At 52.9% G+C, this 20,766-nt stretch overlaps 6 protein-coding genes across 6 annotated transcripts; 4 read left to right on the top strand and 2 right to left on the bottom strand.

Annotated features, from left to right (window-relative positions):
• The first annotated feature begins 722 nt into the window (after nucleotides 1-722).
• QC763_104480 (uncharacterized protein) lies at nucleotides 723-4,388 on the top strand. Its single transcript, XM_062907016.1, has 2 exons — nucleotides 723-1,874; nucleotides 1,984-4,388. The coding sequence occupies exons 1-2, from the start codon at nucleotides 1,717-1,719 to the stop codon at nucleotides 3,860-3,862; spliced, it is 2,037 nt and encodes a 678-aa protein (XP_062769923.1). The 5' UTR covers nucleotides 723-1,716; the 3' UTR covers nucleotides 3,863-4,388.
• A 512-nt stretch (nucleotides 4,389-4,900) lies between these two features.
• ERG11 (Lanosterol 14-alpha-demethylase) lies at nucleotides 4,901-7,365 on the top strand. The gene is made up of 3 exons (XM_062907015.1): nucleotides 4,901-5,597; nucleotides 5,662-5,859; nucleotides 5,921-7,365. Exons 1-3 carry the CDS (start codon nucleotides 5,352-5,354, stop codon nucleotides 7,064-7,066), a joined length of 1,590 nt encoding a protein of 529 aa, XP_062769922.1. The 5' UTR covers nucleotides 4,901-5,351; the 3' UTR covers nucleotides 7,067-7,365.
• A 595-nt stretch (nucleotides 7,366-7,960) lies between these two features.
• On the bottom strand, nucleotides 7,961-12,866 carry SFP1 (Transcriptional regulator of ribosomal biogenesis proteins). Its single transcript, XM_062907014.1, has 4 exons — nucleotides 11,091-12,866; nucleotides 9,855-10,946; nucleotides 9,613-9,793; nucleotides 7,961-9,551 (listed from the first exon to the last, which is right to left on the bottom strand). The coding sequence occupies exons 1-4, from the start codon at nucleotides 11,693-11,695 to the stop codon at nucleotides 9,411-9,413; spliced, it is 2,019 nt and encodes a 672-aa protein (XP_062769921.1). The 5' UTR covers nucleotides 11,696-12,866; the 3' UTR covers nucleotides 7,961-9,410.
• Nucleotides 12,867-15,523: 2,657 nt separating this feature from the next.
• Nucleotides 15,524-16,136, top strand: QC763_0005480 (uncharacterized protein; the record flags this gene model as incomplete). Its single annotated transcript, XM_062905116.1, has 2 exons — nucleotides 15,524-15,712; nucleotides 16,030-16,136. The coding sequence occupies exons 1-2, from the start codon at nucleotides 15,553-15,555 to the stop codon at nucleotides 16,134-16,136; spliced, it is 267 nt and encodes an 88-aa protein (XP_062769920.1). The 5' UTR covers nucleotides 15,524-15,552.
• Nucleotides 16,137-16,996: 860 nt separating this feature from the next.
• On the top strand, nucleotides 16,997-18,382 carry RCF2 (Replication factor C, subunit RFC4; the record flags this gene model as incomplete). Its single annotated transcript, XM_062907013.1, has 2 exons — nucleotides 16,997-17,636; nucleotides 17,698-18,382. 2 exons carry the CDS (start codon nucleotides 16,997-16,999, stop codon nucleotides 17,784-17,786), a joined length of 729 nt encoding a protein of 242 aa, XP_062769919.1. The 3' UTR covers nucleotides 17,787-18,382.
• Nucleotides 18,383-18,683: 301 nt separating this feature from the next.
• QC763_104440 (uncharacterized protein) lies at nucleotides 18,684-20,420 on the bottom strand (the record flags this gene model as incomplete). Its single annotated transcript, XM_062907012.1, has 1 exon — nucleotides 18,684-20,420. One exon carries the CDS (start codon nucleotides 20,418-20,420, stop codon nucleotides 18,684-18,686), a length of 1,737 nt encoding a protein of 578 aa, XP_062769918.1.
• Nucleotides 20,421-20,766: the final 346 nt, after the last annotated feature.

Raw genomic sequence — 20,766 nt, 5'->3', positions numbered from 1 at the left:
ATCCAACACGAGGCTGAATATGGTTATATGAGTATCATGATGTAGAGGCTCAATATATTGGTTCAATTTGAGAGTATCTACCTCAGAGACCGAGCCCTATCACTGATATGCCTCTGGCGATGCCTTCAAGGTCAGAGTCCGCTTACCTTCTCGTTGCTGGAGGTCACACAAACTTCCCCACCTGCCGTTGGTGGTGGTTCTCCATGCCAAGCGGGAAGGCACCGGTGTGCCGGGAAGGGCGGGAGCCAGGCATCTGATTGGATGATTTCCCCGAAGCTAGTGCGTTTCAGAAGCGACAGGGGCTCAACTGCCACAAATGGTGATCGCCGCCTGCCCCGCCTCCGCCGACAAACTTGCCCTTTTTTCCAGCCCAAACGGAGGGGGAGTGGGAAATCCCTAGAACTTTTTGTCTGCTGAATTGCCTATCGTGCCGGCCATTTTGTGAGGCCGTCGAAAGGCCAGGGGGGCATGATGAACTCCAGATTCCGGGTCAAGACCTTTCTAGAATCTGGGGATGAAACCAGGAAGAGAGAATCATATCATTCATGCTGTTTGGTGTCTTGTAGATGGATCTCGCTTCCCGCTTCAAACAAGCCCCCGTTGGATATCGATAAGATTTGGTTTTGAGCTTTCCGGGGTATCGGTTCCTTGGGGCGCATGGGTTTGAGACCAAAACCAAGCGAAAGATCTGCTTTGTTTGCTGTTCTTCTTTGGCCTGTGATCTCATGGTGGGCCATAACCTCACCTGGCATTCTCCGTTGGCCCCCTGAACAACAGTCGCAGTGATCGACACAGAACAAGTCATCGGGGTCCATCCTCGAGGCGATCTTTTTCCCCTTCTCCCATTCTTCACCATGTACGTCAGTATATGAATTAAATTGTCGACTGTGACGCTGGGTGTCCAGTTGAACTTTGCTATTCTATTCTCGAAGCCAACGGCGGTTGTACCAGCTTCTGCTCTCGGCCACACCCCCTCCGAGCTGCGAATAGAAACTCGACGCAGTTCGCATCGCATACCGATTTTCCGATATACCAACAGCGCCTCTTTTGTCAGCCTCGGTCTGATTTGCGCACTCTCTTGAGAGGAAGACTCCAAAAGTGAGACTGAGACCCAGGTAAAGGTAGCACAACCTGGCCTGGTACCCCTCCAGTGCTCGTTGAACCGAACCCACACCCTCATTTCGGAGAGGGATATTTGGCCATTCTCATTTTCTGTCGAACACCGTTTGTCAATCCTCTAGATGATACTTCCAACACCTACCTAGTTCGTACTGGTGGCGATCTTTCGGCAGGTGGTCACTTCGGCTGTTCAAGCGGCCCGTCCACTTCAAGCAAGACCTCTTCTCCTCCGCCCTACCTCGAGAAGGGGGGGACACCGGCACTGCCGCTGATCTTCTTTGCTGGACCTGAAAATCCGGCTGGCCGCCCTCGCCATTCTATTCGATCAACATCTTGCATCTTTCACTCTGTCCTGCCCCCATATCGGCCTCCAACGGCCCATTCCGTCCACCACGTCGTCGTTGTCGCCTTGTAACAAGACCGCAAGCGCCTCGCTCCCTCTTGTACGACTGTGTTCTGAAGGGGTCCTGATCCGTGCCCACGAAAGATACGATATCCCGGTGGCATAAACGTCACTTGTCTTTTCGGGATTAAGGCTTGGGAGTTGAGCTCTCCCTGATAAGACAAAGATCCCGACATCAAGATCGCAACTCCCTTATGACTTCGACGAATTTCACCGGTCGGGTACCCCCACCAGAAATCCTTCAGCTCTCCTCTGCCGGACACGGAGAGCAGCACGCCGGTGTCGACAGAGACGAACAAAACGCCGCTCCAAACGCTGGGCTTCAGGACGGCGGCTTATTGTATTCCAAACGGTATACTTTTCCTGCGGTCGCCTTATCCAGTTCTTGATTTCGAACACTAGACTTTCCTTTCCTGGTTTCTGTTTCTGTTCTTCAACATGCCGCCAACACTTGACCTCAGTAGAACGGCGCATGCCAAAGCCATCTTGCCGCCCCGTATCAACCTTCGACGAGCAGCCTCGTACAATGTCGCCGAAAAGGGCCCTCTATCATCCACATCCTCTCGCTTCAGCTTCAACCACTTGGTATTCTCACCACCACCATCTCCAGGCCTTCCGTCACTCTCCCCACCGAAAAAGCCCCCCCAGAGGAAACTGATCCTAGGCGTACGCCCAATACGACTCATACGATATACGATCCGGATTTTGAGCATTCTTGCTGTCTTTTGGATCTCGCTCGAGGTTCTTACCTACCTCTTTGGACCGGAAATACCGATACCGGCTGATAACACACGACTGTCAGTCCCCGAGAAGCCGATAGTAGCACCGCCAAAACGAAGCGATGGAGTTGAGATGGTATCGCAGAAGGGGGCGCCAGATTTCGCTACGCCTATCGTCATCACCGACCATCGAGGTAAGGCGAAATGGACAGTATCGATACCGCCAGGGACACCGTTTCCACTGTCCCAGAAGGGTTACGCAGACATGTGTGGGAGGTGTGAGCAGGTAGCGGCCAGGGCGGTGGAATTGCGATCTCAGGGGTCCGGGTTGCCGCAGGTCTCACTCAGCTTCGGGGCAGAGGCACCCGATCACGACTTCATTGACGTTCAAGAAGCTGAGAAAGCTGGTTATTTGCCAAAGAGGGGAGCAGGAGGAACAAACACGGGGAAGCCTGTCTGCAAGAAGAGCCTCACTTTTGTTCTCGAGTCCGGCGAGGCTGGCCTGGGAAAAACGCTCATGATGCTCTGGATCGCATATGGTCTCGCCGAAAAAGAAGGCCGTGGTTTCTTCATCGACGACACGAGATGGGCATACGGAGAGTACTCCGACATCTTTGAAGCGCCGCCCGCGCAAGACTGCTCCCCACCTCCTGACCATGAACGACTCCCCTGCCCACCTCAGGCACGTCACCTGGTCGTCTCAGCTGCCAACGCCCACGAAGTCTTTGCCAACCTCCTCCCTCCTTCAGCAGAGGGAATCTTCTCCAGCTCTTCCCCACCCCTCGAACCACTCGATTCCTCCCTCCTCAAGAAGCAATTCGCGCTCGCTCGCTCCGGGTTCAGAGCCCTCTTTCACCTCAACGCCGGAGACGCCCGCCACGTCGATACTCGCACCCGCAAGCTCCTCGCCAAGCGTCTCGTACCCAAAACCAAGGGCACACAATCTGGTCTTGCCATCGGCCTTCACATCCGCCGCGGCGACCGCCACCCGTTTGAACCCCAATACAGGCGCTCGTACCTTCCTGTGAACGTCTACACCGACTTTGCGCAGGAGATCATCGCCTCCAAGTTCAACTCGTCCGGCAGCATCTTCCACGACACGGCAGAAGAAAACCGGCTTGCGCGTGAACACTCGTTCATGATCCTCGCGTCTGACGACCCGCTTGTGTATGACTCTGAGGAAGTGAAGGACAACCTCAACGGGAAGAGGGTGGTGAGAGCGCAGGATAGGATCAAGCTCGCTTCCAAGCATGAGCTGCTCCCCAAGGGGGGGAAGGAAGAGGAGCTGGATCGGAACGTGATGCACAAGTTTGTGGATGAGGCTTTTGGGTGGGAGGGTGGGTTTTATGCCGGCATGTTTTGGAATTTGGGGGTGCCGACGGCGAATAATGGCAAGAAGGAGGAAAAGGGGGTGGGGGCTGAGTCGCTCCGGCTTAGGAGCTTGGTTGGGAGGGCTTACATGATGGATTTGGCGGTGCTGGCCGAGGCGAGCGATGTGGTGGTTTGCACGGTTAGTAGTTTGGGGTGTAGGTTGTTGGGGGTGATGATGGGGGAGGGGAGTGTCAAGGGGGGGAGGTGGGTGAATGTGGATGGGGGCTTGGGTTGGTTGGGTCTTCATTGAAGGTGTTTGTTGTTGTTATTGTTGTTGTTGTTGTAGTTTGTTGTTGTCGGTTGCAGGAGTTTTCTTTTCTTGTTATGACACTGTTTTTGCTTTTGGCGTTTAGGCTTGGGTGAAGGGGCATAAGAGAAAAGAAAAGAGCACATTCTTTTTATTGAAAAGGTGGGGGGAGGATTGGAAGAGGAGATGATACCATATACCACACACACATGGGAGCCATTCGTTGCATCTACCATCGTCATCATCATCATCATCATTAGCATGATTTTCTTTTCTCTTTTTCAAGTTGTACATACTTTCTCTTCATTCGCTTTTTCGTTTACGTTTTGGGGGGTGTGCTCAGACTTTGCATGGAGCGGGAATAGTCATTCGCTGGTTGTTTTACAGGGAGAAGACGATAGATATGTCGTTGGTGTTGTTGTTGTTGTTGCTGTTGTCATTTTAGCCAAGGATAGGAAATCACATGAAATGAATAAGCAGCAGTGTTATTACTACGTATCATTAGGCACTAGGCTACTTTGGAAACTGTAATCGACATCGCTTCATGCGCCTGTTCTCGAGAGGGTGTCTCGCCTTGTTCTCAGTCTTCACTACTTGTGATCCAAACAACGGAGCGGAACCCCAGACAAGTTGAAGTTCTCATGATCTTGGGAAACCCACTGACAAGGCACAACTCGCCGCTTTGGTGAGAAGATGCCGGGTGTAAGCGCACGGTCAGTATCGGTATGAAGCTCTCGCCGAGAGTACACTTGGGTCAAGTGACGAAGAGAGAGCGACATGCTCAATATCACCAACACCCTACCATCGCACATCCGCGATAGCACTTGTCAGCGGAGCCCACGGGCGTTGACACACCGCACTCCACAGCATGAGGTGGGTAGGGTTCATCCGATGACAGCACGCCCTGCAGGTACGAAGTACGGGACAACTGGTTAAGCCAAGCCACCATATCCCACAGGCGGTCTGTACATGGAGAGCAGAGAAGACGGCTCTTCAGGAGAAGGAACGGTGAAACGAAAAACGAAGGCATTCGCTTACGGCCAGAATGCGCCCAGCTTCTCACAAGGTCGGCGCATATGTGGTGGTCAACGGTAATTGCCGTGGAATCATTGGCGCAACTTTGATCGGATGTTGCCTTTCTATCGCATGATGTGAGTAAACGGTGCGGTGGGAGCGTACGGATGCGAAGTACCCAGGTACCGTGCGAATGCGAATACGAAACCGCTCTTGGAGAGCGCCTGATTGGCCAATCTGGGCTGCCGTGGCAGGGGCAGATTACCTACCCAAAAGCCAATTCGCATCCCTTTTTTCTTGATGACATGAACTCTAGAAAAGTTCTTCGCTCCTTCTACTTAAAGGTCGCGAGATTCTTCTCTTTCTTTCCGCGTGGGCTTTGATTGTTGGCATCTCGCACGTGCGCTTGTTGCATTTCCCAGCAGCCTTGGACACGTTCTTTTTCTCTACTTCTTTTTAATCTTCCCTCCCCGACAGAATGGGTTTCCTCCAGGATGTCGCGGGCCCTCTGCTCGAGGGCTTCTCGACGCTGGGACTGGCATCGCAAATCGGTGTCGCGACGGCCACCTTTGTGGTCGTGGCTGTCGTCCTCAATGTGCTCAAGCAGGTGCTGTTCAAGAGCCCTAACGAGCCACCGATGGTGTTCCACTGGTTCCCCATCATTGGAAGCACCATCACCTACGGCATGGATCCCCCCAAGTTCTTCCACGAGAACAGAAAGAAGGTGAGCAAGCTCCTATCGCCATCATATGCGCGCGCGTCTGGGTACTAACCGTTTCTGACGACAGCACGGCGACTGCTTCACCTTCATCCTTCTCGGCAAGAAGACCACCGTCTACGTCGGCCCCGAGGGCAACAACTTCATTCTCAACGGCAAGATTCGCGATGTGAATGCTGAGGAGATCTACACCGTTCTCACTACCCCTGTTTTCGGCAAGGATGTTGTCTACGACTGCCCCAATGCGAAGCTGATGGAGCAGAAGAAGGTTGGTCCAATCGAACGATGCCATCTGCAAGACTCTGGTTAGCTGACACGCCGAAAAACAGTTCATGAAGATTGCCCTCACCACCGAAGCTTTCCGCTCCTATGTCCCCATCATCTCCGACGAGGTTACCAGCTACCTCAAGCGTACCCCCGACTTCAAGGGCCAGTCTGGCGTTGTCAACATCTGCCCCAAGATGGCTCAGATCACCATCTTCACCGCCTCTCATGCGCTCCAGGGCAAGGAGATCCGCGACCAGTTCGACGAGAAGCTTGCCGACCTCTACCACGACTTGGATATGGGCTTTTCTCCCATCAACTTTATGCTTCACTGGGCTCCCCTCCCCTGGAACAACCGCCGTGATCACGCCCAGCGAACTGTCGCCAAGATCTACATGGACACAATGAAGCGCCGTCGCGCTCGCGGCGATGATGGCCAGAAGGATATGATGCAGCATCTCATGAACTCCACCTACAAGAACGGCACCAAGGTTCCCGATCACGAAATCGCCCACATGATGATCGCCTTGTTGATGGCCGGCCAGCACTCTTCTTCGTCCACCAGCTCCTGGATCATGTGCCGTCTCGCCTCCAGACCTGATGTTATGGAAGCTCTCTACCAGGAACAGATCGACAACCTTGGCAAGGATCTTCCCCCCCTCAAGTATGAGGATCTCGCCAAGCTCCCTCTCAACCAGGCCATCGTCAAGGAGACTCTCCGCCTCCACGCCCCTATCCACTCCATCATGCGCGCCGTCAAGTCTCCCATGCCCGTCCCCGGCACCAAGTATGTCATCCCTACCGACCACGTCCTCCTCGCCGCCCCCGGTGTCTCCGCGACCGACTCTCAATACTTCCCCGAGCCCGACAAGTGGGAGCCCGCGCGCTGGCAGAAGGATCACCCTCTGGCCCCTAGTATGGTTCGCAATGAGGATGAGATCAACGAGGAAGAGGAAGAGAAGATCGATTACGGCTATGGTCTCGTCAGCAAGGGCTCCGCGTCTCCTTACCTTCCCTTCGGTGCCGGTAGACATCGTTGCATTGGCGAGCACTTTGCCAATGTGCAGCTTCAGACCATCACCGCTGAGATTGTCCGCGCTTTCAAGTTCAGAAACGTGGATGGCAGCGACAAGGTGATTGGCACAGATTATGCCTCTCTCTTCTCGAGACCATTGGAGCCAGCGAACATTTACTGGGAGAGGAGAAATTAGACTTATGTGTTGTTGTTGTTGTTGGATGCGATGAGTTGTTGTTTCGTGGCGTTTGGGTCTGTGGTCGTCATTGATGAACCAAGTTATAGTGAGTGCTTTCTTGGAACAAAAGGGAAAGCATTTGCATTGGGAGGAAGGGAAGGGAAAGCAAAAACACGGACACTGGGAAAGATGGGAAGGAGGGGTATGTGGACGACCAGTGATGACTTTGCAAAGTATATATACACTTATTTAATACTAATATCACAAATCATAAGAGATCGTGGCTGTTGGTTGTGCATTAGTGTTGTGGGTTGGTGGTGGGTTGAGGGGGGTGATTGGTCTGGGGGGGCTTGAGCGGTTGGTCTAGGAAGTTGTTGGCTGAGATGACGGACGATGGCCACTGGTGTAGAGCATCACCTTCAGGCATCGTTGCAAATATCACAACCAACCTATTATCCCCTCCAGGAATCATTGCGTATGGCAAGTCAGGCTGTGGACAAAATTTTAGGGGCTGCTATTGTGAATAAAGGCTTTCGAGGGCAGTCGATAGGTCTTTTAACAAAAGTAAGGTTGATAGATCTTGAACATGTTATTACCCCACAACATGCAAGTGTATATACCAGCTCCCATTCATTTCTCAACAACAACCAAACCAAGTTTTACCTTTCAGGTCGGGGTACAAGGCACCTATACAGAGCAGGCTAGGTAGGTAGCATCACGATATCCTGATTGGCAAAACCCACAGCTTTGTTTCTTATCCTCGGATAAAGGGCGTAAAGCAGGTGTGTGTGTGTAACCAACATAAGGAGTGACCCCCTATTTCCACTCTAAACCACGTAGATAGTCAGTCAGCTCGGACACGACCCATCATCATCATTACCTCCACACAACCAACCAATTTTCATATCGCAGTTCCAGAATCATCACGCCCGTATTTTAAAACCGAGAGTAGAGTTTGATATTTCTATCTTTATCCCAAAACCCTGAAGCCACCGACTACAAGAACAACAAGAACAAGAACCTTTACATCAGCAAGCAAGCAAGCAGCAAATAGCAAATTGCAAGCAAGCAAAATCACCATACACAAAAAAAGAAAAAGCCAAGTGCAACCTCCTTCATCTCCTGTTCCCCTCCACCCAAAACAAAAAAAGACCCAAATGAAAAGAAGACAAAAAGAGAAACCGACAGAAATCAACAACCTACAAGTACTTTTCCCAACCGATTTTTTTGCACCACATTGCGCCAACTTGTACCACCTACCCCCCCTGCCCCCTCCCTTTATTTCCTCCATCTTCTCAAACATATCTTGGGGGATAAAAACTCACCTCCAGGTTTTGGATACCTATCCCCTCCCTTCTACCATCATCATACCACACATTTCACATACTTGTCTCCCTTCCATGAAACTTTTTGATACCTCATACGCCTCGCCATTTTGGGGTCCCATCCACAGAAAGCCAGAGAAATCACAAGGAAAATAAGAGAGAGAGAAAAAAGGAACACAAATAAAATCAGCAAACAAAAAAGCACACATCCCCTTTCTCCCCAACTCCTCGCTGGCTTGCTCGCTTCATCACTCGCGCACAACAGCCTGTTCTTTCCCGCCTCCTCGCGCTCTCAAAAAAAAAAAAACCAAACACACACCCCAAGCCCCCCTAAACCAGTCCAGCCCAGCTAGTCCAGCCGCAAGGCCCTCAATTAGTGATTATTACTGGTGAAATAACGAGTGTATAACGTTAGCTCCCCTTCTTCACCTCTCCGCACCGAGTTTTTTTCCCTTGCCGCAACCATCCCAAATATCACCACCCCAATTTTGTTCCTCTCCCTCTCACTCTCTCAACACCACTTTTTGCTGTCGTCAGAACCCCCCGGTCTAATGGTATTCGTTCGGTTCGTGGTCTTCGTCTCTTCCGGGCTCTCTCCTTTCTCGCTCTAAAACGCTGTCTCGGTGGGGGGAAAAAGCAGGTCTCCTCTATGTTGTGCGTATCGTTATCGTCGGCCAGTCTTTTGATTGGCCTCAAACCAGTCAACAGAAAGGACCAATGGGAGAAAGGGATAAAAATGAAAGAAACAAAAAGAGGACAACGGGGTATCAGTCTGAAATCCAGTCTATGCTTTGGGGTATATAGATCCGCAGACAGCCTTCCCGCGTGCGCTTTACTCGGAAAAAAAAAGTCGTCCCCTCCCACGCCTAGGATCACCAGGAAAACGCCGGACCGCATGATGCAGGAGAAATGCAAAAGTACCCGAACCAGGAAAAAATGGTGAAGAAGGCAAGTATGTTTATGCCGTAGGATAAGGAGGCGAATCGCTCAGCAGGATACCATTGTTGCATAAGAGATACTGAGTCGGAATGCCACGCTTAATGAGTGTTGTCTTCGTTGATATTGGGAAGGTTTTGCTGTATGGCCATAAATCCTGCGGGATTCTGCATCATGCTGGAAAAGAGGTTCTGCTGCTGAGCTCGAAGTTCCGGGTCGCACGGTGGGGAGTGTTGCTTGTGCTGGACGAAGATACGTTAGTGTTCAGAGCTTTATAGACCTTGCTGTGAGGTGTTTGCCTACGTATTTTAGACCGTTCAGGTTCTTGTACCGCTTGCCGCAGACTTCGCACTTGAAGGGTTTCTCCTTTTCCATACCCAGGGTGCCTGGATAGGGCGCATGAGTCTCAGGATTGACGATGGAGAATGTGCCGTCGCCATTCTCGTGGAGCTGCTGGGTCGAATGCCCATGTGTCTTGTGATACCTAGAATTTGGGTCAGCAACACATCACCTGGATCGGTTGCACTGTTTTAATGGTTACTTACTTCAAGCCGTTTTGGTTCTTGTAGGCTTTCTCACAGCCGATGACGGGGCACTTGAACGGCTTGTGCTCTTCGGGTGGTGGCATCATCAGCGCAGTGAAGTGCTGAAGAAGCGTGGTTGGATCCATGCCCGGTGGCAGTTGGCTGTAGTCAAGATTCATGCTTACCAACTGCTGCTGCACTTGCTGCTGCATTTGCAACTGCTGTTCCATGGCTCGTTGCTGGCTGGTCATCTGAGTCGAAGAACCCCCGGGACTGTAAAGGCGCTTCGCAGGGTCGTCGATGGTGTTGTTGATATTGAACGGAAAACCGCCTAGAGGCGCCAAGTTGTTGGTGTTAAGCTTCATGGGCAGGCCTGACATATCATCATCCTCCTCCATAGCGTTATCTTGTGAGAACTGTTGTCCGCGCTGGGGCAGGCCTTGGTGAGTCGTCAGTGTTGGTGTGTTGACCGAAGAGACGGTAGGATTGTTCTGGAATCCAAAGCTCTGAGCAGCTGGTGTTGGAGGCTGCGAAGTGCGCAACGCTTGATGAGGAAGCCCCGAGGCATTAAGATGAAGCTGGGGTCGCTGCTGTTGACCAAAGAGGTGACGGGTCTGCTGTATGCGTTGGCTGTCGTCCATATCCATGTGCCCGACAGCATCATCCATTTCCATGTCGCCAACTGCATCCATCTCGTCGTTGAGGTGAGACATGTGGTTGACCTTGGGTGCGACCGGAGCCGCCTGCTGTCGCATCATACCGAATCCACCAGCGCCCAGGTTGCTGGCGCCAGTACCAGGCTGGCGCTGTTGCTGGAACCCATGCATCGGTTGTGTTGGCTGCTGTGGTCTGACTGAAGGTGCAACAGAAGTTGCACGACTGGCAGGACCACGCGTGAAGTTCCCGCCGAACCCAGGCCCCAACGTGGAGTTTCCCGTGAGGTTAGTATGCTGCTCCTCATAATGCTGGAGCAGATCATGAAGGGTATCCCACGTCGTCTCGCAGCAGATAAAGTCGCGCATAAAGGATGCTTCCAGCTTGGGCATATAGGACGATGAGTGGAACGATGGTGACTGATGTGTAGGATATGGAGAAGTGCCGGCCATCATTATCCTGCAAGGTATGTATCAGTCACACCTGATCGAAAGCATGATTCAAGTTTTCAGTTATAAGTGATGTAGACGCAGTGGCGGGGTGCGCCGCAACCAGCGTGCGCGAAAGAGGTCCCGTGAGAATGCTAACATGGATAACACTTACTCGTCCTTGACAAAACTCCCCAAAGAGATACCACCCCAGCTCATACCACCCATCAGACTGCCGGGTCCGATGTTATTCGAGTCCCGGCGAGTGCGATTGGGGTTGGTCATGGAGATGGGCCTTGCGCCGACAAACGAGTCCTGTCGACTGCGGCCGAGGCCTGAGTCGTAGACGGAGCCGGTCGCCATGTCGATATCTGGTATACCTGGCGTGTTGCTTGTTGGTATCGCTGCGTGGTTGGACAGGGCAGCAGAGGCGGCGACGTCGTCGCTGCAATCGAGCAGAAAATCAAAATCGGTATTCTGGGGATCTTGAGGCGGGAGCGATGCGATGTCAACGAAATGCGACTTTGGGGGCGCGGGGACAAAAAGGCGAGAGGCAGGGGATTTGGGAGTGGCCGGCTGAGGCGTCAAGGATGGTGAACGTGACGACGAATTGTTGAGAGAGGAAGGCGAATCACTGGAGGCAGAGGCCAAAGGTGATGCGCGATTGGGACAAATATTATTAGTGAGAGTTGTGAGAGTATTTTGGCCAGTCCCCGATGGCTCCGCAGGCTCGGGGCTCGCTGTGGAATTGATGAGTGAACTCGACATGGGATGTTGCATGGCAAAAGAGGGCCTTGTTGTGGGGAGCGCTGCCTAGCCTCGGATGCGGGAGGGTTTGTTTCCTCCACTGTTGCTCTAGTTAGTGCCCACTGGAAACGGTTGGACGACGGGGTGCTGGCAGCTGCTTGATGCCCAATACCCAGGTGGGGGAGAGCAGTGCGGTTTTGGGGGGGCTCTTGGGGGGCTTCAATGGAAAGGATGAGACGGAAGGAAAAGAAGAAGAGCATATGGGGAGAGAGCTGACCTCGAGTTATAATAATAATGCTCCTCTCGGCTCAATGCGAGACCTGAAGCTAGAGTTTCGGCACGCACTCTCAACCTGGAAGGTCAACCACCCAGTACTTCGTAGCCCACAGGCACGGGGGCGTCGCGTTCTTTCTGGAGGCGTTTGACCCCAGTGGATTCAGGCTTGAAGGCTAGGGTCAGCGAGTTATAACGGCGTCGGTTCCGCTTGTTGGGGGTCGACCGTTCAGCGGCTCAGAATCGACCGCCAAGAAACAGAAATCGTGTGTAAGTGTTAGGCCTGTTAGGGGACCGTGGTACGGCCAATGACTAATTCCTGCTGTCGACAGAGGGTATCACAGAGCCATGCGCGCCAGCCACAACAGCCCAGAGGAGTACCGTCGAGGATAAGATATGGTTCGGTGGTGCCTCGGTGGTGTTTATGAGGGTGTAATGGTGACTCTTTTTCGCGCCCCTTTGAGGTAGCGATGGATATAAGACTCGCGGTATTTGAGGGGCGCCCCTGGGCTTCTCGAAGTCGATGTCTTGGCAAATGGCGTGCAGATCAATCGCAGGCTCAGTATGCCCGAGAGCCGAAAGCACCTGCGAGAACAGACAGGCGTGGCGGTAGGGAACCGAGTACGGGATTCGTACACCTCGGTAATAATGTACTGTACAGCTGGAGACAGACAAGAGACAGGTGGAGGTGGGCAAACGGCGGCCTTGGGTGGTAGGTGGCGGGTTCAAAGAGGATACTGATGACGAGGAGGGAAAGTACTAACAGCTGGAGACAGACTGGAGTAATGGACCAGTATCAATGATGGAGGGGAGGGGGCCGTGAGAAGGAGAGACAGAGGACGAGAAGAAGATACGAAATGGGAGGCAGAGAGAGCTCAACCAGACATGAGCATATGGCAGGAATGGAAAGAGTTCGAGGTCATGCGGGCAGGCGCAACAAAGATATGGTTATGGCGGCAGGCTGGGAAGGCACTAACAGACCTGAGACGGACAGTGTCCTTGCGATCTGCTAACGCCGACTACGGTAAACGGTACCTTGACCACAACACAACTCCAACAAGTTTATTAGTTTATGACGAGCATTTCCAGCGATCCTGGCCACGTCTGGCAATTTGCTATACCGCCGTAGCCCGCTTCCATGTGTCACTGCCAAGTGCGTGGGATTACTTGCCATCGACAGATGCAGTGTAACTGTCTTCTCATCTCTCTTGCGGGTGTGCGGGTGTTGCGCGTGGAAATCAAACGGAAGCATGCCCAATGTCCTCCGGTACCAGCGGTTTGGAAGGTTGCTAGACAGGGGCAAGATGTGGAGGCACCGTGATTGTTGGCCTTGGTCTTGCACTGTGCGGATTCATTCTTGCCTTGTCGGTAGTCGTCGCGGACCTGGGACCTGCGCGTTGATCTCCCATCGATCTACAATTGTGCCACACAGCCATCAATCCCGTCACCCTTTTCCCCTCTTGTTCTCTCGAGATTCACTGGTAGTTTCTCCCGTCTCTTCAGCCATTGATTCACTGCGAATAATTCATTGCCGCGCCAATCACTCGCATAAACGCCAGAGTTACCAAGTGTCCAAGTCGCTTGGTGTAACCAGCCGCTGGTGTCATGTGAATTCGGGCCACTCTCGAGACCCTGCTGTACACTCACCGCCCGCTGAAACTGGCAGGTCTAAAGTGGAGGGGCACCAACGAGACAACGAGGTCGTCCCATGCTCGACTTGCGGCATCACCATTCCAGAGATTCCACGCCTTGTCGAAGTTTCCCCTGGGCCTCGGCTAGCGGAGTATTCCCAGCCCTTTCTGATGTTCATCTCGATTCAAGCTTCTCGAAAACTCAACAAGTGCCGGCTTACATCCCCTCATTGATCAGTCGGTATGCCAACTGTCGGCCAAAGCTGAGCTTGGATAGGTCCACTCCCGTCAAACGGGCTCAGATTCAAGGGCAGAGGCTTGAGGCTCAAAGTTACTGCAAGGTATGTTGCCGTCTTGCCCTTTGGTGGAGAGCGTGCCTAGACATCGGCAACATCCTGGTAGTCACGCTCACAACTGACTCAAGAATCAAGGTTGTTTTGACCACTTCCCTGCTCTTGGAAATGGGTCCCAGGAACCATCTCAGCTTGTTGAGACTGCTGGTTGAGACTGTGCCAAAGGTACACAGTAGTACACTGTAGCATAGGGTGTTGATTCTGTGATATCACCATTGGCCCCACTCCAATCATACTACCTATACCTAACAACTTCTTAGCACGCTTCTGCCGTTCTCGACACGCATTTGGCTCCTGAGGCTCGACATTGACAATAATAAGAGTCTAGAATGCGGTTCGGTGGAGAAATACGAAGTGCTGTCAATGCTTGTCTTGCTGGTGGAACATGGACAAGCACAGGCCAGGACAATACATGATGTCGAAGTCTTCGAGATGCACGGCACGTCTTACAGGGTACTCCCCAAAGAAGTGCCAACAGAACGACGATCGAGATTGTTCACCATTGCAATCACCTCACTAGCGATGTTATTGGAGCAACACCGGCCCAAAGGAAAGGCCTACACCAGATTAAGTGCTCAATCTAGGTCGAGAACAGGAAGAAAATGCCTATTTCGTACAAGGCGTCCACCCCCCTCGCTCGGTTTGGCGCAAAACTGCAACCTTCATCTCAGACAGATCAACTCGAAACATGATATCGGCCTCTCCACCAATGTCGTCAGCATCTCGCAGCGCTTTTCTGCTGATCCGATGCTTTGCACACTAGCGAGCAGCATGCACGCTTCAACGGCCTGACGTCGCAACGTCTTATCAGCTTATCATCATTCGCAAGCTATGCTTCCAAAAAGAAGATTGCGTTTCCAACGGTGCCAAGGGTTGCGTTTGGCTCAAAAACCTGGTCATGATGATAATAGTCGGCCCTTGGCCCAAAGGACAATGCAAGGAATTTGGAGATATCAGATCGGCTTTCACCCGGGTATTTGAGATGCCTGCCGAGTGAGGGGGGTTTGGTATGAATTGGCATGTTCCATCATCCAAACGTCAACTCGGTAGATATCACATATCCAGTAGCGTTACTCTCGAAATACAACCTTGTTTCGCGGGATGTCGTGTGAGCGCATTCTGACTTGACTTATCCAACGGGAGGCAAACCTGCACTGTGTACCGAGTAGCTCATGTCTCTGGCTAAACGGTCTCTTGGCAGCCTGTGGGTGAGCTCTCACATGCAGATAGACTTTCTATTTCTTACCCGTCAAAGTTGAGCACGTCAAAGTGTCCTCTAGGAGCTGAATTTGGCTCCTTGATATTTCCCAGCCTAGGTTCTTAGCACAACGATGCAATGGAGCTACCTTTCGGGCCGTGACAGCTGAAGTTGGATGGAGCCACGAAGTTGTTTTTCGGAACCGTTCTTTCAAAGTCTCGCAAGCACGCGGAGGCTAATCCCGCTAGGGCGGGCACTGATGAACCCCTGCCTCCAAAAGGTTCACCACATTTTCTCAAGCACTGCCGGATAAACTCAATTTAACGTAGCATTGGGCCAACCACTGAGAGAAATAGTTATGACCCCGAGCCGATCGTTTTTGGGGACATGTTCACCATCCGACAAACGCATGACTTTGGCCCACAGTCTACATACATGGGCATTGACAACGACAACGGGTCGATCTGGTACCATCAACCAGCAAAAGACGCCCGCGGAGCAAAGCAAACAGGTAGAGTCGGAATCGGTCCGCTCAGCCGGCGAGCGTCCTGGGGCAAGAGAAGACACGGCAAGACCCCTATTTCGCCCGCGAACGGTGGGTGTTGTCCAGATTTCTATTTGTCACAGCAAACGCGGCCTCCCTGATGGTCTAGAGCGTCGGCCGCATTGTTTCCAGACCCCTAAAAATGTCCTGATGCTCCGGCAGGCGGACAGCACGGCAGTGGGAACGAACACGCAGCCGACCTCTATTGACTGGTAATAGCTGCCAAACAAACATCTGGACCAGTCCCGTTGAGACATTCTGATGCTGCGTGGGGGCGAAGCTCAACATGACATCCAAGTTGATTTGGAGTTGAATGAATAGTCAGCAAGCCGACTGCCTGCCTGCCGGTGAAACAAAACACCCGATAGCGACCGGAGATGTGACTGAGCCGGTTGAGGTTTCACCGTCCGACAACTGCCAGCCGGCTTTTGCCGATCGGAATCGGAGCTGCTGCCCCGGCGGATCGGGCCTTTGAGGAACGGTTGCGCCGGGAGAAATTGTGCCCGGGGCGTCTGGCCTGACCGATGAGTCTTATGCCAAGCAAGTGTCACTGAGAGGCTCTCAAAGTCTCGCGAGCATTCGGGACTGCATTGATGACCATGTCAGCAACAGGCTACTTCTGAGTGACTTTTCGGACTTTGACCGGCATGTTTAAAAGTGCTGGAATTGAACCCACCACTTAAAACCCCTCCATTTTCCAGGGACGTGGTCCGTGCTTCCCTCGACGGCGAGAGCCGGCGGGGAAGGCTCGGGAAATTTTGACAAAAGTCAGCAACGAACCGCTGACATCACCAAGACCTCTTGCTTGGCAGGACCTGTCAATTGTGTCATTATCCCTGTGGCCATCTCCCAGCACTCGCGCCTTGGGCTTTTTGCGAGATATCTCGAAGAAGATGATATAAGAGCGATATCTAGCATTCAGATATCACTGCTAGACTTGGTGCATCAGAGAAGGAGGCCATCGCCGCAACCCGCCTTTTTTTCTTTACCAAAGCAAAAAGTTAATAACAGGATCCACCTTTATTCCCACCGGAGATCCAATCGTCACTGCGCTGATTCTGCATCACGCAGTTGTCTCAAACGAGCTCCGGTCATACGATTTATTTTCTCACACGCCACCGCCTGCCAAAGAACAAAACCACCACCACAACCCTCACAGCCTTGTCGGTTTCTGAACCTACCTGCCTATTCACCTTCCTAAACCTCCAACTATTACACTTGTCTTTGGACGGCGCGCAAACGGGCAATCACCTCCTAAAGGCACCCAATCACTTTTCCAACAACCACCTCTTCAGTCTCCACCCAACCACCCTTCCCCCCCAAAAAACCACCACCATGAAGATCATCTCCAAGGAAGAGGAAGACGCCCACTTCAAGGTCGTCCTCAAGGGTGGTCTCATCGGCGGCTCCGTCGGCCTCGCCCTCGGTCTGGGTGGTGTAATCGCCGGCTCAAAGCGCTACCCCACCATCCGCAACCTCACCCTCCCCTTCCGCTCCTTCCTCGTCACCTCGACCGGCACCTTTGGCGCCATCGTCTGGGCCGAGAGATACTCCATCGACTTCCAGCGCTCGCATGATTCCATGTACAACTACATGGACGCCTCCCACAAGGCGGCCGCCGAGGCTCGCGCCGCGGCCAAGAGTGACACGGAGAAGCTGATGGATTGGGGACGGGAGAACAGGTACTCTATTGTGTTCACATCTTGGATTGCGGCGATGGGCCTCGCGCTGGCGATGGTGGGGAAGAATAAGTATCTGAGCGGAAGCCAGAAGCTGGTGCAGGCGAGAATGTACGCCCAGGGGTTGACGCTGGCGGTGCTGATTGCTACCGCCGCGTTTGAGACGGCGGATGCGAAGGCGGGCAAGGGGAGGTGGGAGACTGTTATGGTTGTTGATCCGGAGGATCCGGAGCACAAGCATCTGATTGAGAAGAGGGTGAGGAAGGAGGATTATGAGGGGCAGAACTTGTGGCAGGGTATGTCTTTTTTTTAATAAGAATCTGAGTGGGTACGAAACGGAAGCTAATATGGTAATAGATATGGTCGAGGCTGAGGAGCGCAGACTGGCCGAGCAGAAGAAGCACGTGGCTGCTCTTGAGAAGAAGGAGAAGGCCCCTGCTTCTTAAGCAACTCCCTTCATTCTCAAATCTCACGACACGATCTATCCGGCTTTTCGGACTCGAATAATCCTTACGGTACAGCGACTCTTGATGATACCCGTTCATCAACGCCGTCCACCTTTTAGGAGCCATCATGGCTTCTAGACTTGTACAACAACGACAAAAAATCTCGCCCTTCTTCTTTTCCTTACATTACGGATCTGGATCTTTCTCTTTTTTTTGGTTTTATTGGGTGTTGAAGGAGGTTTACTACTTTTCCTCGGGTTGCTGTGGGCAAAAAGAAACGTTCTACCCAACACAGATAAACTTTGTCTCTTGGTGGCGTTCTGGGATTTGTTTGCTTTCTACCGTTTCGTTCTTCTCTGTATGACTACTTGTTGTTATGAAATGATTCTTGTTGGTCTTTTTTTTTTTTTGGCCTTTTGGGTGGGACAGAAAGAAATGAATTGCATGGCATGGTGAGCAAAGTGAGGAGCATGGGGATACTATTCAAAAGGAGGATGGTTGTGCTTTGACTAGCAGCAGTAAATTTACAGAGATGACTACGATGTATAGGATATCTTTTGCAGTATTTCTAGTGTTTTATGTTTCGTCTCTTGAATGAAGAGACTCTTAGACTGTGAGGCTCTCAGAAAAGTTACGGACATGATAAACAGTCTTTCAAATCAACCCTGCCCTGCCACCGACCTCTTTGCCCAGCCCATTTTCCCGAATCGCTGCTCTCCTCTTTTTCAGAAACGTAAACATGTAAAGGGGAAATAAAAAAAAAAGATAACAAAACAATAAACTGTCCAAAAACAAAAAGGCCCAAAAAACATCTCGCTTTGATACATGGCCCCAAAACGAACAAAGCCTCTTACCAATCCATAAGACTCTCCATCTTGGAAAAGCCTCTTCCCCTCCCTAAATCTCAATCGTAAAATGACTAATCTGACTATAATAAGCGTGCACCGCCAGCTCCAAAACCCAAACATCCCCAAAAACCTCACTCCCGTCAAACCCCCCAATCATCAACAACCGACTGTCGTGCAACACCGTCCCGTGATACCCCCTCCCGCTCGGCGGCAGCCCATACACCTTCCTCCTGTCCCACCCCATCGTCACCAGATTCAGCAGCAGCACATCATTACTGTATTCATTCCCGTCATGCCCCCCAATCACAAAGAGATAACTCCCCACTATCGTCGCCGTGTGGCTCAGCCGCCGGTACGTAACCGGGATGTTGACCTGCTTCCAAACGTGCGTTTCCACGTCGTAGACCCAAACATCGTTGAAACACTCCCCCCCGTCTGAGCCCCCGTAAATGATCAGTTTGGACCCGACCATGTTGGCAGTGTGGTAACCCCTAGCCTTGGGGCGGATTTCCCTGTCCGTCACTGATGTTGTTGACGAACTCGGAGACGGGCCAGACACCAGCTTCCAGCTCATCTTACCAAAGTCGCTCACGTCCAACCGCCAAATGTCATTCAACGCTCTTTCCCCGTCCCCACCGCCAAAAATATAAATCCCGCTTTTGTACAGACATGCCGTGTGGGCTCGACGTTTGGAGGGGACTCGTCCGGGCTGGTCAGACCCCATGATTTTGGGCTTTGACCACCGGTAGTTGACCGTGTCGAGGACGTAGACGTCATTGTAGTAAGCCGGGCCGTCGCCGCCTCCGAATATGACTAGTTTCTTGCCGACCGCCGTGCAAGTCATTGCGCGGAGGGGGACGGGGACGTCACCTACCACGTGGGGGGTGGACCAGTAAAAGGCGTCGGCGTCGAGGACGTATAGCTCGTTGAAGCAGGCTCTTGAGTCGCAGCCGCCAAAGACAAAGACGTTGCTCCCGACGAGGGTGGTGGTGTGAGCGCGGAGGGCGGTATGGGGGGTGCCCGAGGTGGGTGCGCGGGACCAGTACATTCCTGATGATGGGGCCGCGAGAACGTCGGGGGCGGTCTTGGGGTTTGTTAAAGGGGGGAAAGGGGTGAAGACTTCGGCGCCTTTGGCGGGTTGGCCGCGGCCGGTGCCAACTCGGGGGTGGGAAGGGGCGGCATGGCTTCCGCCTGGGGGACGACCGCCGCCGGCTATGGCGGAGGTGGAGCGGAGGTTAGTTGGTCTTCGGGGGTGGGTGGTGGAGGTCGTGGATTCCTTGCCGCTTCCGGCCGAGGCGCCCGAATCGCCTCTGTCGCGGCCGAGGGTGAGGTTGACCGTAAGACTGCTGGTGATATTGTTGTCGCCATTCTCGGTTATGGTTGGCTGGCGGGACGGGGGCGCTGAGTTGGGGGTAGGGGCTTTGCTTGCGGAAGGGTTGCTGGAGAAGGAGGTGGTTGAGTAGGAGTGTGGGATGCCTGCCGCAGCGGCTCGGGACGAGGTGTGGCCTGCTGCTGACTGGGAGCGCTGGCGGAGGGCGAGATCGCCAGACTGGTTTCGACGGTCTTGACTTCGAGACGAGAGGTGGCCTGGTGTATGGGAGCGCGGTATCGGCGGACGGTCCTGGACGGGGCTGTGGTCGTAGAGATCTCCCCCTAATGGGGTCGGAGCGCGCGGCTCTGTCGGCGACGTCACCTGGGATATCTTTTGTGAGCGCACAACCTTGTTCTTGCTGTGCGATGACTGCGGCGTCTTGTCTCGTGATGTTGCTCTGGCCTGGTCAGCCATTGTGGGGTCGAATGATCATTGCTCAAGCATAGACGACACGGGGGCGGCGGGGTTCGTCGTTTGAACGACACCACAGACGCTTGCAGGTGGTTTCAGTGACAGCTTCGATCGGCAGCTTATTTTCTTTTGGTCTCTTGTTGCAAATCGCGGGGAGTTTGGGGGAGAGAAGAGGCGATGGGCAATGACGCTGGCTAAGGTGGTGGCAGAGGTGGGCGATGCAGGACTGGATAAACCACGAATGGAATTGGAAGGTAGTCTGCAACGGGAGCATGTCACAGATGTCAGCCCTGAATGGCGCCGTCGTTTTCGCGTTTTCCCTAACTGAGACCCCCTGTATTGTTCGTAC

This window comes from Podospora pseudopauciseta, chromosome 1 (genome assembly GCF_035222475.1).
Source record: "Podospora pseudopauciseta strain CBS 411.78 chromosome 1, whole genome shotgun sequence".
Taxonomy (NCBI): domain Eukaryota; kingdom Fungi; phylum Ascomycota; class Sordariomycetes; order Sordariales; family Podosporaceae; genus Podospora; species Podospora pseudopauciseta.
Note: the sequence above shows the minus strand (reverse complement) of the source record. Positions and strands in the feature narration are given on the sequence as shown.

Excerpts from the sequence above, each read along its gene's own strand:
- QC763_104480 (XM_062907016.1), top strand. The coding sequence starts at position 1,717 with ATGACTTCGACGAATTTCACCGGTCGGGTACCCCCACCAGAAATCCTT. Across the intron at positions 1,875-1,983 it reads GGCTTATTGTATTCCAAACG|TAGAACGGCGCATGCCAAAG; the intron begins GTATACTTTTCC and ends ACTTGACCTCAG.
- ERG11 (XM_062907015.1), top strand. The coding sequence starts at position 5,352 with ATGGGTTTCCTCCAGGATGTCGCGGGCCCTCTGCTCGAGGGCTTCTCG. Across the intron at positions 5,598-5,661 it reads TCCACGAGAACAGAAAGAAG|CACGGCGACTGCTTCACCTT; the intron begins GTGAGCAAGCTC and ends TTCTGACGACAG. Across the intron at positions 5,860-5,920 it reads AGCTGATGGAGCAGAAGAAG|TTCATGAAGATTGCCCTCAC; the intron begins GTTGGTCCAATC and ends GCCGAAAAACAG.
- SFP1 (XM_062907014.1), bottom strand. The coding sequence starts at position 11,695 with ATGCAACATCCCATGTCGAGTTCACTCATCAATTCCACAGCGAGCCCC. Across the intron at positions 9,794-9,854 it reads AAGAACCAAAACGGCTTGAA|GTATCACAAGACACATGGGC; the intron begins GTAAGTAACCAT and ends CCCAAATTCTAG. Across the intron at positions 9,552-9,612 it reads ACCTGAACGGTCTAAAATAC|CACAAGCAACACTCCCCACC; the intron begins GTAGGCAAACAC and ends ATCTTCGTCCAG.